General features: G+C 39.6%; 3 protein-coding genes across 3 annotated transcripts; 1 reads left to right on the forward strand and 2 right to left on the reverse strand.

Annotated features, from left to right (window-relative positions):
* Nucleotides 1-3282: 3282 nt before the first annotated feature.
* LOC141656951 (polyubiquitin) lies at nt 3283-5504 on the reverse strand. The gene is made up of 2 exons (XM_074464045.1): nt 5397-5504; nt 3283-4392 (listed from the first exon to the last, which is right to left on the reverse strand). Exon 2 carries the CDS (start codon nt 4390-4392, stop codon nt 3475-3477), a length of 918 nt encoding a protein of 305 aa, XP_074320146.1. The 5' UTR covers nt 5397-5504; the 3' UTR covers nt 3283-3474.
* An 822-nt stretch (nt 5505-6326) lies between these two features.
* Nucleotides 6327-7541, reverse strand: LOC141654950 (B3 domain-containing protein Os06g0112300-like). Its single transcript, XM_074462057.1, has 3 exons — nt 7403-7541; nt 6770-6921; nt 6327-6656 (listed from the first exon to the last, which is right to left on the reverse strand). The coding sequence occupies exons 1-3, from the start codon at nt 7539-7541 to the stop codon at nt 6327-6329; spliced, it is 621 nt and encodes a 206-aa protein (XP_074318158.1).
* A 2140-nt stretch (nt 7542-9681) lies between these two features.
* Nucleotides 9682-10560, forward strand: LOC141654951 (uncharacterized). Its single transcript, XM_074462058.1, has one exon. The coding sequence runs from the start codon at nt 9682-9684 to the stop codon at nt 10558-10560; it is 879 nt and encodes a 292-aa protein (XP_074318159.1).
* Nucleotides 10561-14690: the final 4130 nt, after the last annotated feature.

Here is a 14690-nt window from a genome sequence, read left to right on the forward strand (position 1 = left end):
TTTCTATTCACTTTATTTATTTAAAATATGCCCATTTGTCATCATGAGTTTCTAAGTTGTGGATTGTATTTTATGGTTTAATTTATTTATTTGATTATATTGATTATATTGAGTATATTGATTATTATTGTTGAGTATTGTTGTTGTTGTTGCTGTTGTTGTGTCCAATAAAGTATATTTTAATTTATTATGTTGTTGGTTTATGAATTGTTTGCTTTATATTTGAATTTATGTTTTTCAGTTGGTTTAATTTAAGTGACTTACATGTGACAATGTTTTGATTCGTTTGTCAAGTTTTTGCCAGGTTGATGTTTTATCTTTTGATCAATGTATTTTTTATATAACTTTAAAGCACCATGAAACGTATGTGAATGCAGATAAGGCAAACCATCACGTGGGTAATCTGAAGAGGGAAGAAATACAAAATGCACGAAACTGAGGTAAAATTAAAGGTAAAAAAATATAAGGTAGAAACTGATAAGTAATGGATGATTGTTGATCTCAAAATAGAAGTCTATAATATTTCTTTTAAGTTGTTATTAAACGTATGTTGTGGTGTAATTTTACTATTATACTTTTCCGATCAACCTATTTGAATTTGTATTTTTGTATTCACAAGTATAATCATCTATAACATATATTTTTCATTTTCATTTTATATGAACTATTATCAAGGCATGTAATAAAAGGAAGCGAAAGTGAACCTTCGGGTAAATATTAAATAGTGTGATTTCTAAATTCTACTTCGTATGTTTTTAAGTTTATCTTATTTTAATCACCTTACCCCACAACAATACTTATTTTAATCATCTTACCTCACAACAATACTTATTTTAATCATCTTACCCCACAATAATACCCCCCCTCTCTCCAATTACCTTACACTACCACAATACTTTACAATAAAATAACTCTCCCCTTAATTTGCGTGCCCTTTTGAAAGGGGAGAGTTATAATGAATAGGGGGAGTATATTTTATTGGAGTTCCTCGATCGAGAGCTTTAATTGCTCGATCGAGTACATTAGCTGGAGAAGACCTCGATCGAGTGGTCTGAATCCACTCGATCGAGAGGTTTGCTATCTTATGCGGGCTTTAGTAACCCGTGTTGGTTTATTTTGTTAAGTATTTTCGCTCCCATATATAAGGGAGTCGAGATTAGGTTAATAAACATCTTTTATACATCCTTTTTTACACTTAACACTTCTCTTAATTACTTTTGCTGCTTAATCTCTAAAACCTTTTGCTCTGCTCTTCGGATTGTTCTTTACGTCGGATTCTCTAAGATTGTAATCATTCTTCTACTCTTAATCTTAATACTTTCTTTGCATTAATCTTTCGTTCTTTCGTTATTTACTCTTGCCCTAGTTTGTTTATGTTTGATTGTTATTATTTCATTATGTCTTTTATTAGCATGCTTATTATTATTATTATTATTATTATTATTATTATTGTTGACACCATTAATAACATGAGTAGCTAATTCTTTATATGTTAGGATTAGGGAATCCATGGTAGGATTGTGACGATGTAGCGAATAGGCTAGATAATTTACATGTGAGAATCTGTCCCCATAGCAATATAACTGTAACACCAATTTAGTTGAGTGCACGCTCTAAATTACATTAATCTGGTTAACTTTACTCCTGGATCGGAAGATTGGAATAAATAGACCTGCTATGAACAGTGGACTACCCTAATGAGGACGGAAGTTAAGTTAGTGAAAATCTAGGATAGAAAATGGACCGGAAGGACCTTTCCCTTATCCCCCTCACAGTAGATTGTCTAGGCTAATTGCAACTGAGTCAATTGACTACAACGGTGAACCGAAATCCTGGCATACTCTCTTATTTGATCACTCTTATCGTATTTTCTCACTTTTATTGCTCTTGCTTAATTTCTCTTTCCTTTAATCTTTTAGTAGTTTAGAAATCAAAATCAAAACCCCCATATTGTGACTTAAATAGATGGACCTTTAGACATATATCTTGCCTCCCTGTGGAGAATCGACCCTACTTATCACTAGCTTCCGTTAGTATATTTAGGTTTATTTTTGATACACAAAACGACAGTATCAACATCCTATGATTATGTCAATAGAGTAAGCTAAGATGCTACGTTATACTAGAATAAAATCGAAAATTTTCCATTGTTTAGCCCCTTAAATGCCCCACGGTTTAGAATGTCAACTAAAAGATCCTATGATTATGTCAATGTCAATGTTCACACACATTATGGAGAAGAAGATAACAAAACCCGAAGATGAAAATGAAAAAGACCCCATATTTACAAAATTCGTCACTAAATCTAAAGCGAAAAAGAGATAAAATGTGAGTGTAATACCAATTTTTGTAGGTCGCGACTAGGTTCAAGAATTATCTGGAAGAAGCTTGGAAAATTATCAGGATGATCATCAACATCCATGAAGAAATGCCCTTTACCAATTTGTTGAATTTTCTTAAACAAGTTTGACGTTCATTAATCACATATAAATATACTCCCTCCATACCAATCCAAAGGTAACATTGACCAAAATAGCACTAAGATATTCACGTTGCAAAACGTGTCTCGGCAAGTGTGAAAAAGTCAATGTTACCTTTGGATTGGTATGGAGGGAGTATTATATAATTAATCAATAAAGTAAATAAGAAGACTTTATAATCACTGAAACGTCCACTGTTGAGGAATACATTCATCAACAGAGCCGTTTTTTTTTTTTTTTATAAACTAGTTGTTGCAAAATGACAAATTTTTTGGGGGCATGACAATTAGAGTGAGACAGATTATAGAGTATGACGAACAATGAGACGGTTTATTTTTGTAAAAAAATTATTCATTTAATGCTAGTAAATGAGTTCTGTAATTACATAGCGAGGTCATCTCACCATGTAACTATGTAAGACGGTGCCACGGTAAAGACTCCGTAGTACTCTTTGCAAGTCTGCAACTTGCAAATGCTTTGGTCTAGGGAGTAATTTTGATGGAATGAGACATGAGAGCTTATGAAACGGCAGACTAAACAAAGGCTCAATAAATTGTCATGAAAGTTTCACATTTCACTAACCATGCCCAAGTCGAGATTTGGGTGAATTCTTTTGGATATACGATTGTTCAGGGGTATACATGTAAAAACGGATCAGATTAGGGTCACAAGTCAGTAAATTTTTAACTCGTAAACAGAACACAGTATTTACAACATGATCTGTAAGAAGTTGATATCGTAGAGCAGTTGAGCAGAAGAAGAATACCAGTAATGGAGTTTGACGGATACACCACCGCACAAATTAGACACAAATGGCACTTTTATTCATGTAAAAGTCTGTAAACTTATAAGAGATCAATATAACATGTCCATGACTTCAGCAAAAGGAATCTGTCGTCGTATAACAAACGGGTAATAGTCTAAAAGGCAAATACAAATCCAACATGGGTATAAAGACGCAAGACGAACAGGGTCAAGTAAGAACCCCAAAAGCTCAGAAACCACCACGGAGGCGGAGGACAAGGTGGAGGGTAGATTCCTTTTGGATATTGTAGTCAGCCAAGGTGCGACCATCCTCCAACTGCTTCCCTGCAAAGATCAACCTCTGCTGATCTGGTGGGATCCCTTCCTTGTCCTGGATTTTCGTCTTAACATTGTCGATAGTGTCTGAGCTCTCAACTTCCAGGGTGATGGTCTTCCCGGTAAGGGTCTTCACGAAAATCTGCATCCCTCCTCTTAGACGGAGCACCAAATGGAGGGTGGACTCCTTCTGGATGTTATAATCAGCCAAAGTGCGGCCGTCCTCAAGCTGCTTACCAGCAAAGATCAGTCTTTGCTGGTCTGGGGGGATGCCTTCCTTGTCCTGAATCTTGGTCTTGACATTGTCGATGGTATCCGAGCTCTCAACTTCAAGGGTGATGGTCTTTCCGGTAAGGGTCTTCACGAAGATCTGCATGCCACCCCGCAGACGCAGGACAAGATGGAGGGTAGACTCCTTCTGTATGTTATAATCTGCCAAAGTGCGGCCGTCCTCCAGTTGCTTACCCGCAAAGATAAGCCTTTGCTGGTCTGGAGGAATGCCCTCCTTGTCCTGAATCTTGGTTTTAACATTGTCAATGGTGTCGGAGCTCTCGACCTCCAAAGTGATGGTCTTTCCAGTCAAGGTTTTCACAAAAATCTGCATGCCTCCCCTCAAACGGAGGACAAGGTGAAGGGTAGACTCCTTCTGAATGTTGTAATCGGCGAGGGTGCGGCCATCCTCGAGTTGCTTCCCAGCAAAGATCAGTCTTTGCTGGTCTGGAGGAATGCCCTCCTTGTCCTGAATCTTGGTTTTGACATTGTCAATGGTGTCAGAACTCTCAACCTCGAGAGTAATGGTCTTGCCAGTAAGGGTCTTGACGAAGATTTGCATCTACACATAATCAAAACCGCTAATTAAGATTTAAGCACACATAAATTTGAGGCGAACAGATTTCATTGCGAGCAGGGGCGGACCCACCTAGTAGCAAGGGGTGGCGTCTGCTACCCCAAACGTAAAACGTAAAAAATAAAATGGTTTACAAGACGGATTTTTGCTACCCTAATTATTGCTGAACAGTAGATAAGTAGATATTATTCCATTAAATGTACAATAAACATCTTCTGGTTCAATGGCAAAGGCTTTGATTTTCCACCAATTGCCCCGGGATCGAATCCCTTTACATGCATGCATATATAGAGTAATTTTTTTTTTGCTACCCCATACATACATTAAATCCTGGGTCCGCCCCTGATTGTGAGATATGAGTAACAAAACAAATATGAACCATCATAAAAAATCAGGTCATGACAGAATAATAGGGAGTAATAATTATCCGGCACGCAGACGCTACTTATTCATACGCTAATTACTAATGTTGAACTTAACATAAGAGTTAAGACAATTCAAAGCGCCATACAAAATACAATCATCATCATAATTCAGTATATGGCCATCAAATAAACCAACAATTATTTCTTTATAACAACAACAAAAGGAAAACAAATATTTGCACCACCATCGATCGCCGCATGGATTCAAACAAAATAATCACAAATCCAAATCCAGACAATTGATTAATTGCTAAAACAAAACCTAATCAATTAAAAATCAGCAGAAAGAACGAAATTTATACACAATTTCAACAAAAGAATAGCAGATCTGAATCAAACAGAAAGATTTGCAATCAAATTATCTCAATCAACGCAATTAATCAATCAAACTCAATAAGAAAATTGTAACTTCCGATTACAAAAATAAAACCCTAATCTTAATGCTAAGATCAATTGAAAATTATGGTGCATGAATTAAATTAAATTACAATAACTTACAATAACAAAATACACTAAAATAAAAGAAGAAATTGAAGAAAAAATAGAAAGGGGGAAAATTTATACCTTGGCGAAAATAATTGAGGAATTGGTGATTGAATAAATTGATTGAGAGTTGAATGAAAGCGTATGATTGTATGCGGTGGTATTTATAGGGATGGTTGTTGGCCGGCTTATATAGATTAGGATTAGAAGTCACCCCTCACGTCACGCCTCTTCTTTCCTAACGTGAAACTCCTTCTTATCCAAACCATTCTACGTGGATTTGGTAAACGGGTTAATTAGGTCGGGTGTAGTTTCGGGCTTTCGACCAATTTGAATCAGGTTAATTAGGTCAGGTGTAGTTAGTATGCGAGAATAATTATTTCGTCTCTTTATTATTATGGAGGCGGAGTTGGTTTTGCCGGGTCTGATTTTGTTCATTTGCTTTTTGTGGTTTTCGTGGTACCTTTAACCGTATTTTTCTCCAAATATATTCGACTTGTTTAATGTTTTTCAGCATATTTACAGTTATTGATATCCAAATATAACCTTTGAAATATTAGCGGATATAACGGATTGGATTGGAGGAGATAATTCACTCGACGAACAACGAAATTATATAAGTCAATGTGATGTGACATCATCTAAAATGTTAATTATAATACGTGTATAGATTGAACCAGCTCAACTATGCATTGTTTCTTAAGACTCTACGGTATCCAAAGGCATTACCTACTTCACCAATTCCTTTTAAACAGTCTTAACTTTAGACGAAACTCATAACAAATTATAAGAGATGAAAAAAAAAGAAGCTTGTGAAACGTCTTTGAACTTGGACCGATTTTGAAATTAAAGAACTTATAGTACAAGTCCTGCGTCCTGTAAATAAGGCCTACATATAACCAACCAAAACAAATAAGTTCCTAGGAGCTTTCTTTTCTGGCCTTCCGATCAATCGTACCCCCTACCAAATACCAATATACCATTATTCCGAAAACGTTACAATTTCAAGTGTTAATCGTCGATCAATATTACTTCAATCACCTCTTCCGGAGATCTTGTAGGACTACTTGGACCAGCAACACCAACACTTGATGCATGAGATGAACATCGAATTATTTCAACGTTGAAGAGACACGTGGCAACATTTATCAACTCGAAAACACATATATCACCAACTCGTAATTTGTTGTCCAATGCATACTTCCTCCAGCCTCCAGACAACCTCACATGCCCCGTACTGCGTTCAAGTCGAATAGGCCATGTATCGCCAGTTGCATTTTGAAGTATGCAGCTCCCTCGAGTTTTCATCAAGTACTCCACGGCAAACTTCGCTGGAACATTCTGTCGCACCAAATCAAAACAACTTTAACTAACTACTCCGTATTTCATATTACTCCTTTCATCTCATTTATATGGTTTATTTTTCAGTTTACTTCGACGAATCAAATTCTTACCACGCGAAAATCACCTGTCACATGAGACACTTGTATTATGATGGTAAAACAAGGGTTTTCGAATTGATACGAATTAATCTTCTTGATGTGCTCACGGTTCAGAGTTCCGAATTTCCTTTTGTATTGCCCAACCAAAGCAAGCATCCCATTTTCTGCAAGAAATAGGGAAAAACAAGATAACCAAACGGTGAAGGCCGGGCGCTAGTAGTAGCCCATATCCGAGCAAAAATTCTCGTGTAAAGCGGCCTTACACAAGACTTGGTTTTAAATGACTATTTGGTAATCACTCTTAAAAGATTTTATATCCATATTTTTTGTTGTAGACCTGTTTCACATTATTAGTGTAACCGTCTCACAAAAGATCAGTTGATGTCTGAGAACACAATTAGTCTCATTGTAGACGGGGTATATCCGTCTAAAGATGTAGACAGGTCAATAATCTCATTTTTGTATGAAAAGTAACCCCAGCATCCCACTTGTTTGTGTAAGTGGTCACATGTGACCCGTCTACAACTTTAGACGGATTGGTGTCCGTCTAAAGTGAGATTTTGTGCGGAGAATATTAAGTATGAATTTTAACTCTAAACTTGCAGGATGGAAATTGAATTGACATCAAGTAAGAAAACAGATAACCTTTTGATGAAGAGCAAGGGTTAATCTTGATGATCTGAGTTTCACTCACTATGTTCGGAACTTTGGTTTCCTGAGGATCAAGAGGGTACTCAATCTCACAAGCGGTCATGTCGAAAATCAACACATTAAACCGAGACATTCCTCCATAAGTGAACACCAAGAAATATATACTCGTATTGATGATGAGCCGTTTTCCCGCTCGATAAAAAAATTCAAAATGCATCAGACCAATGGTGAGAATACGCAGGATTCATCTTGTGATATGGATCTCTCAGTGGTTCCTAATAGTTTCCCAGAACTTAGTCCCAAGCCAAGTGTTGTTAGGGCCTCTTATAAGGATTCCTTAAACAACGGGTCAGAACCATCCTTTGCTATCAATCATGGGCAGAATTTTACAGTCACGGATAATGCTGTCTATGATGATGTTTCAGATGACGACGTTGAAGATCCCGCTCATGGTGAAGATCCTCTTTGCCCGACTATTCTGTTAACGAAAAAGGAGAAGATGATGATTAGGAGCAATTGGAAAAATTCTTTAATCATTAAAATGTTTGATAAGAACATTGGTCATTATTCCTTGGTTCGTCAATTAAAGAAGAAATGGTCTGTGAAAGGGGACCTTATTTTTACAGACGTGGGATGCTCTTATTATGTGGTTCGTGTCACCAATAAAAATGACTATGATTTTGTCCTTGCTGAGGGCCCGTGGATGATTGGAGATCATTATCTAACCATTAGGAAATGGATCCCGAATTTTATTGGAACGGATGAACCTATCAGATATCTTACTACATGGATTCGTATTCCTAGATTGTCAGTGGAATACTATCATGAAGATATTCTTAGGAAGATTGGGGGCAAAGTGGGTAAGGTGATTCGTATTGATCGACCTACAGCTTCTGCAGAGAGGGGTCAGTTTATACGTATGAGCGTGGAGGTAGATCTTACTAAACCCATGTTGTCCAAGTTCAGGCTGAATGGCAAGGTGTGGATCATCCAATACGAAGGTTTGAGGTTGATCTGTTACAAATGTGGCAAATTAGGTCATATAGATGCTAAATGCCCTTTGTTTCACCCTGAGCCATCAACTTGTCAGATAGATAATGTACCTGCTAATGGTGAAGCTAATCATAAGGAAAGTCATGGAAGTGAGGTGGAAAAGAATCCGTATGGGTCTTGGATGCAAGTTAAGAAGCCTACACGTCGTAGGACAGGTAAAGCAGAGAAGGAAGTCACGAAACAACCCAATCAACAGGCTATTCAGAGAGTTCAAATTTTAAAAAACCCTACCCGGTCTGGGTCCAGGTTTGATGCCCTTGGTAGTGAAGGGGTGGAAGAGGCAGAGGGTGAGGAGTTGAATGGGCTGGATGCAAGTCTGGTAGATGTCCCCATCAGAAATGCTGCTATGGGTAACCAGTCCAAGACGCCTAAGAGAGCCCTTAGTCCAAGTGGAAGCCCAAAATCTTTAGAGCATATCTCTGTTAATTTGGAAAATTCGGAATCAATGCTAAATGAGGCAAATAGGGTAATTTTGGAGGAGAATAAGGAATATGAGACAGGAATCCTTTCCATGATGGAAACTGATTTGGAGGAAAATAGGGTAAATTTGGAGGAAAATGATTTGGGTAATGCTTTAGGAAATCCCACAAATCAAATTAAACCTACCCAATCAGTCGAGGATATTCAGAATATAAGCCAGGAAAATCTTTTGACCACGTCAACTATTCCGCATAATAAGCTTAATAATATTCCACATATTAATCCTAATAATTCCCAACCAAAATCTCAGTATCTTTCTGGTACTTTGAAGGAAAATATAAGGAAAAAGCCTCTTGCGATTAAGGTGGATAGGAATTTTATTAAGAAACCTGGTAAACCCTCGTTCGCTGCTTCGCTACCTCATCATGAACTTCCACTTCAACCCTCTTCGAATCCCAACCACCCGTCACTCTCTCATCCCTCCGTCTCATTACCCTTGCTTAACATCACCAATGGAAGGCCCGGACATGGCCACGGCCATTCCGCTAGCACACAAGATGGAGTTGGAAATAGAGGTATTTCTGCCTCCGCTGACGATATCCCCAGACCTATTCCTGGAAGTGAAGGTCACCCCAGAGGTGATGATGATTCTGAATCGTCTCTCTGAGGCGTACTTGTCCTCGGTTCCTGTTCATCCTACTTGTTTTATGGATCGATTCCCTAATAGTTTAAACCATCGTCCTGCACTTAGCCTCATGACATGGAATGTCCAGGGAGCAGGGCGGCCTGAATTTTTAACGATGCTTAATGAGCTGATAAGAGTGAATAAACCGCAGGTTCTCGCTTTGGTTGAACCACATATCAGTGGTGAGACGGCTCAAAGGGTGTGTGACAGAATTAGTTTTGGTGGCAAGACTCGTGTGGATGCTCGTGGTTTTAGTGGTGGCATATGGCTGTTTTGGAAACCTGAGGAGGTGACTGTCACGCCGCTGATACACCATCCTCAACACATAACAGTCGAGATTTCTCGCGTTGGGGAAATTCCTTGGTATTATACGGCAGTCTATGCTAGCCCAGATACGGTTAAACGGGAGGATCTCTGGCATGAGTTGGAGAGGTTTGCTCGTTCCCATAATCGACCTTGGCTGACGATGGGAGACTTTAACGATACTCGGTTCCTTTCTGAAAGGAATGGGCGTAGTGATGGTATGAGGAGGAGATGCAACCGTTTTAACACGTGGTTTGAGAACAACAACTGGATCGACTTGGATTTCTCTGGACCTGAGTACACTTGGTCTAGAGGACACACAGTGGAGACTAGGCAATGGGCTCGTCTTGATCGTGCTATTTGTAATTCCGCATGGAGAACCATGTTCGAGGAGGGGTCCCTTAGACATTTGGTGCAAAATCAGTCAGACCACTGTCCCATCGTGGTTAGTACTAATGGTTTTGCTCCTCTTCCAGGTAGTTTAAGACCTTTTCGTTTTCAAGCGGCTTGGCTTACTCATGATAAATTTACGGAGTTTGTGGCGAATAATTGGAACAATGAGGAACCCTTAATCCCTTTTATTCATGCTTTTGCCAATAAACTGCAAGATTGGAACCAGAATATTTTTCGAAATATTTTTGCGAAGAAAAGGAGCTTAGAGAGACGGCTACTGGGGTACAAAAGAAATTAGCTCGTAATGGTGCTAATTATCTGTACAAATACGAGCTTAAATTGAAGACTCAACTCAATGATGTCCTAAGGGAAGAGGAATTGTTGTGGTTCCAAAAATCGCGAATGGAGGCTATTTGTGACGGTGACAGGAATACCCGTCTTTTCCACTTGGGCACGATTATTCGACGTCAACATAATAGAATCGAAGCGCTTATAAATGAGCAGGGGCATTGGGTTTGGGATACCTCTGAGGTTAAGGACATGGTTATCAATTATTTCAAGAATTTATTTGCTGGGCCGACTATTGTTTGTGATTTGTCGGGACTAGTGGTTAACCAGTTCCCTCTTCTGAACTCGGCTGAACGGGCCCAGCTAGCACGTGATTTCTCGGAGACTGATATTCAATGTGCGTTAAAACAAATGTCGCCATTCAAAGCACCCGGTCCGGATGGATTTCAGGCCTTGTTCTATCAAAGTCAGTGGGAATTTGTTTCACCCACTGTGTGCAAAATGATTTTAGGAGTGTTGAATGATGAAGTTTTGCCAAATGGTCTGTGTGAGGCGTTCACTTCTCTGATTCCAAAGGTCGAGCATCCTCAGATGGTCAGTCAATTACGCCCCATAGGATTGTGTAACGTGGCTTTTAAAATTATAACTAAGATGATTGTTAATCGTCTAAAGCCTGTACTACCGGTTCTTATTAATCCCGTCCAAACCAGTTTCGTGCCGAAGCGACAAATTACGGATAATATTATCATCGTGCAGGAAGCTTTGCACTCAATGAGAAAGAAGAAGGGTCGTAAGGGATTTATGGTTCTCAAACTCGATCTAGAAAAGGCATATGATAAATTGGAGTGGCCGTTTATTCTTCATACCCTTTTAGACATGGGCCTGCCGGTGAAGATGGTGCGTGTCATCATGCTTCTAATACAGTCCGTCACACTGAATGTTTTATGGAATGGAGAAAAGACGGACTTCTTCGCCCCTACTCGGGGAATCCGACAAGGTGATCCTCTTTCACCCTATTTATTTACTATTTGCATGGAGAAGCTTAGTCAACTCATTGTGCAAGCCTATGAGAATGGCTTGTGGAAGGGTTTCCCCACTTGTCGAGGAGGACCTATTCTTACCCATCTTTTTTTCGCGGATGATATTATTCTTTTTGCGGAAGCCAACCCAGATGAAGCTCATAAAATCAATGACTGCTTGCTTAAGTTTTGCCAAGCTTCGGGTTTACGAATGAGCCGAGAGAAGTCTAAGGTTTTCTTTTCGTCCAATGTAACTGAAGTTGACTCGACTGCCATCACTAATATCTTGGGCATAGAAAGAACAGAGGACCTAGGGACTTACTTGGGAATGCCGACAATAAATGGAAGGGTGACGAAAGACACCTTTGATTTCATTGTGCAAAAAGTAGATAAAAGATTGACGGGGTAGAAATCGAGAGGCCTCTCCTTGGCTGGAAGGGCAACCCTAGTTAAATCTACGCTCAACTCGATACCGTCCTATGCTATGCAGACAGCCCGCATACCAAAATCGATTTGTGAGGACTTGGACAGGAGGTCTAGGAGATTTCTCTGGGGTGGAAATCAAGACAGTCGAGGCTTGAGTCTTGTGTCGTGGAACTTGGTCACGAATGAGAAGAACAATGGGGGACTTGGACTCTGCTCGATGCGACAAGTGAATGCGGCGTTTATGGCTAAACTAGGTTGGAGAATGTTGACGGAGCCAAATGCTTTGTGGGCTAGGATTTTAAGACACAAATATTGTAAAGGCAGGTGTGATATGGGTATGTTCGAGGCGAAGCAGAATAGCTCGAATGCGTGGAAGGGCATAGTTGAATCAGCTGACATTCTTCGTAGGGGATTAGGTTCAGCTATTGGCAATGGGGAGAAGACTCTTTTTTGGAAACACAAATGGGCAATGGATACTCCTCTCGAGATGCACACCAATTTCGTCATCCCTGAACCTCTTGAATATAATTCGGTAGCTGATATGTGGGATGTGGAGGCTGGGTGGAAATGGGAACTCTTCGCGGATTTTTTCCCAAATACGGTCCTGCAAACTATTGCGGCTTTTGAGGTGAATACCGGGGAGAATACAGAGGACAAAGCTTACTGGGCAGAGACATCTAATGGATTCTTCTCAGTAAAATCGGCTATTAAACTCATTCGAAATGAATTGAGTTCGGGGACGGAATCATTTTGGCTCTTACCATGGAACACGTGGGCTCCGCAGAGGATGCGATTATTCCTCTGGTTGTTACTCCATGATCGGATCATGTCGAACGCAAATAGAGCTCGTAGGGGTTTTACTGAAGACCCGTGTTGTTCAAGGTGCCCTGGAGTTGAAGAAACTTCGCTCCATATTTTACGGGATTGTCCGGAAGCGAGAAATGTGTGGAAATCTTTTCCTAATGCTCGCACTCTGCCTTTTCTTAACGCAGCTTCTGTACGGGAATGGGTAGTCTTGAATCTTACTCCTTCTTCTCACACCGGATTGAAGAATTGGCCGACCACTTTTGCTGTTGTGGTATGGTGGTTGTGGCGCTGGAGGAATTGTCGAGTGTTTGGTCGGGAGGAGATTATTCCAATCAATGCATATACCACGCTTATGCAAAGGATTGAGGAGGTTGTGATGGCAAAAGATATGAGGGAACTGATTAGTTGTGGAACTACCGAGAAGAGGAAAGAGGTGTTGATTAGGTGGGTGGCTTCTCCGACGGGGTGGCTGACTCTTAATATTGATGGGGCATCCAAAGGTAATCCTGGCATGTCGGGTGCGGGTGGCATGTTTCGTGACCCCACAGGCCGGATTGTTGTGGCTTTTGCGGAGAGATTGGGTAGTGCTACGGTGACAAGAGCGGAGTTAATGGCTCTTAGGCGTGGGCTTCTCTTAGCTTGGGAGCGAAGGATTCCCCGTCTTATAATTCAAACTGATTCTCGGGTCGTAGAAAGCTTCATGAAAGACGGTGAAGAACTCCTACCGACGGCTCATTCTCATATCATTAAAATCTGCAAATCTTTGATTCAAAACTCGGAATGGCAAGTGCAAGTTATTCATGTGTTTCGAGAGGCTAACTTCTGTGCAGATTGGTTAGCAAATGTGGGGGTCGACCAGGAGCAAGCTCTACGCATTGTGGAGGCGGATTCGGTGCCGAGAGATTTGCGCAGGCTCATTGAACTGGACGCTAGAGGAGTAGCTTGGCCACGCTACGTCCCTTTTAGTTTTATGTAGTTTTCGTTTTCGTTTTTGTTGGACCTGCTTTTGTTTGTTTTGTTTTGGTTTGCTTTATCCTGTTTTCGTAGTTAGTTTTGGGGCTTCCCCTGCTTCGTGGTACCAAAAAAAAAAAAAAAAAAAAAATAATTAAGTTAATTTATTATTGCGTCTATCCATCCGGTGTAGATATATTATCGGCTTACGAGTAGACCTGGCAAATGGGGTATTCGAGTCCGGTCATTTCGGGTATGCAGATTTTGAGTCGAGTTTGGCCTGGTCTTTCGTATTCGGGTAATTTTCGGCTCAACTATTATCAAGTTATTTGTGAATAATAATCAGTTTATATCAGTATATCACTGAAATTTTGGAGTCGGGTTGTACTCTGTCGGGTTAATTCAGATTCGAGTTAAGTTCGGGTACCGAGTCAGGTTATTCTGGTTGAATTATCTGGCCGAGTCAATTTTATCAGGTTTACTTGCGGTCATCTTGATTTAGCTAGGTAGTGTTGGAATTAAATTGGTTTAACTCGAGCGGGACCCACCAAACCTAGTAATTATAAAAGTAAAAAAATACTCCCTCCTATTTTAAATAAGTTTCTTATTTGCCATTTCCGTCAATTCACATAACCGTCTCATTTGCCATATTTGGACATGGTTTTTTTATTTTCCTACCATCGACTCTTTTCTTTATTTACCACCTCAACCACCCATAACTCATCATATTCAATAATTTTCATTATTTAACTCTTATATTCTTACCCTTATAAAATAATTTTCATTATTTTAACTATATTCTTTAATTTTCGTGACATTGTCCAAATAGGACACTTATTCGGAATATGAGGGAGTATTAATTACTCCATCATTTCGGTTATTTGTTTACCTTGGTTTTGGCAGAAAATCAAAGAAAAGAGGAGGAAACCATTTGGGG

This window comes from Silene latifolia, chromosome 5 (genome assembly GCF_048544455.1).
Source record: "Silene latifolia isolate original U9 population chromosome 5, ASM4854445v1, whole genome shotgun sequence".
Classification (NCBI taxonomy): domain Eukaryota; kingdom Viridiplantae; phylum Streptophyta; class Magnoliopsida; order Caryophyllales; family Caryophyllaceae; genus Silene; species Silene latifolia.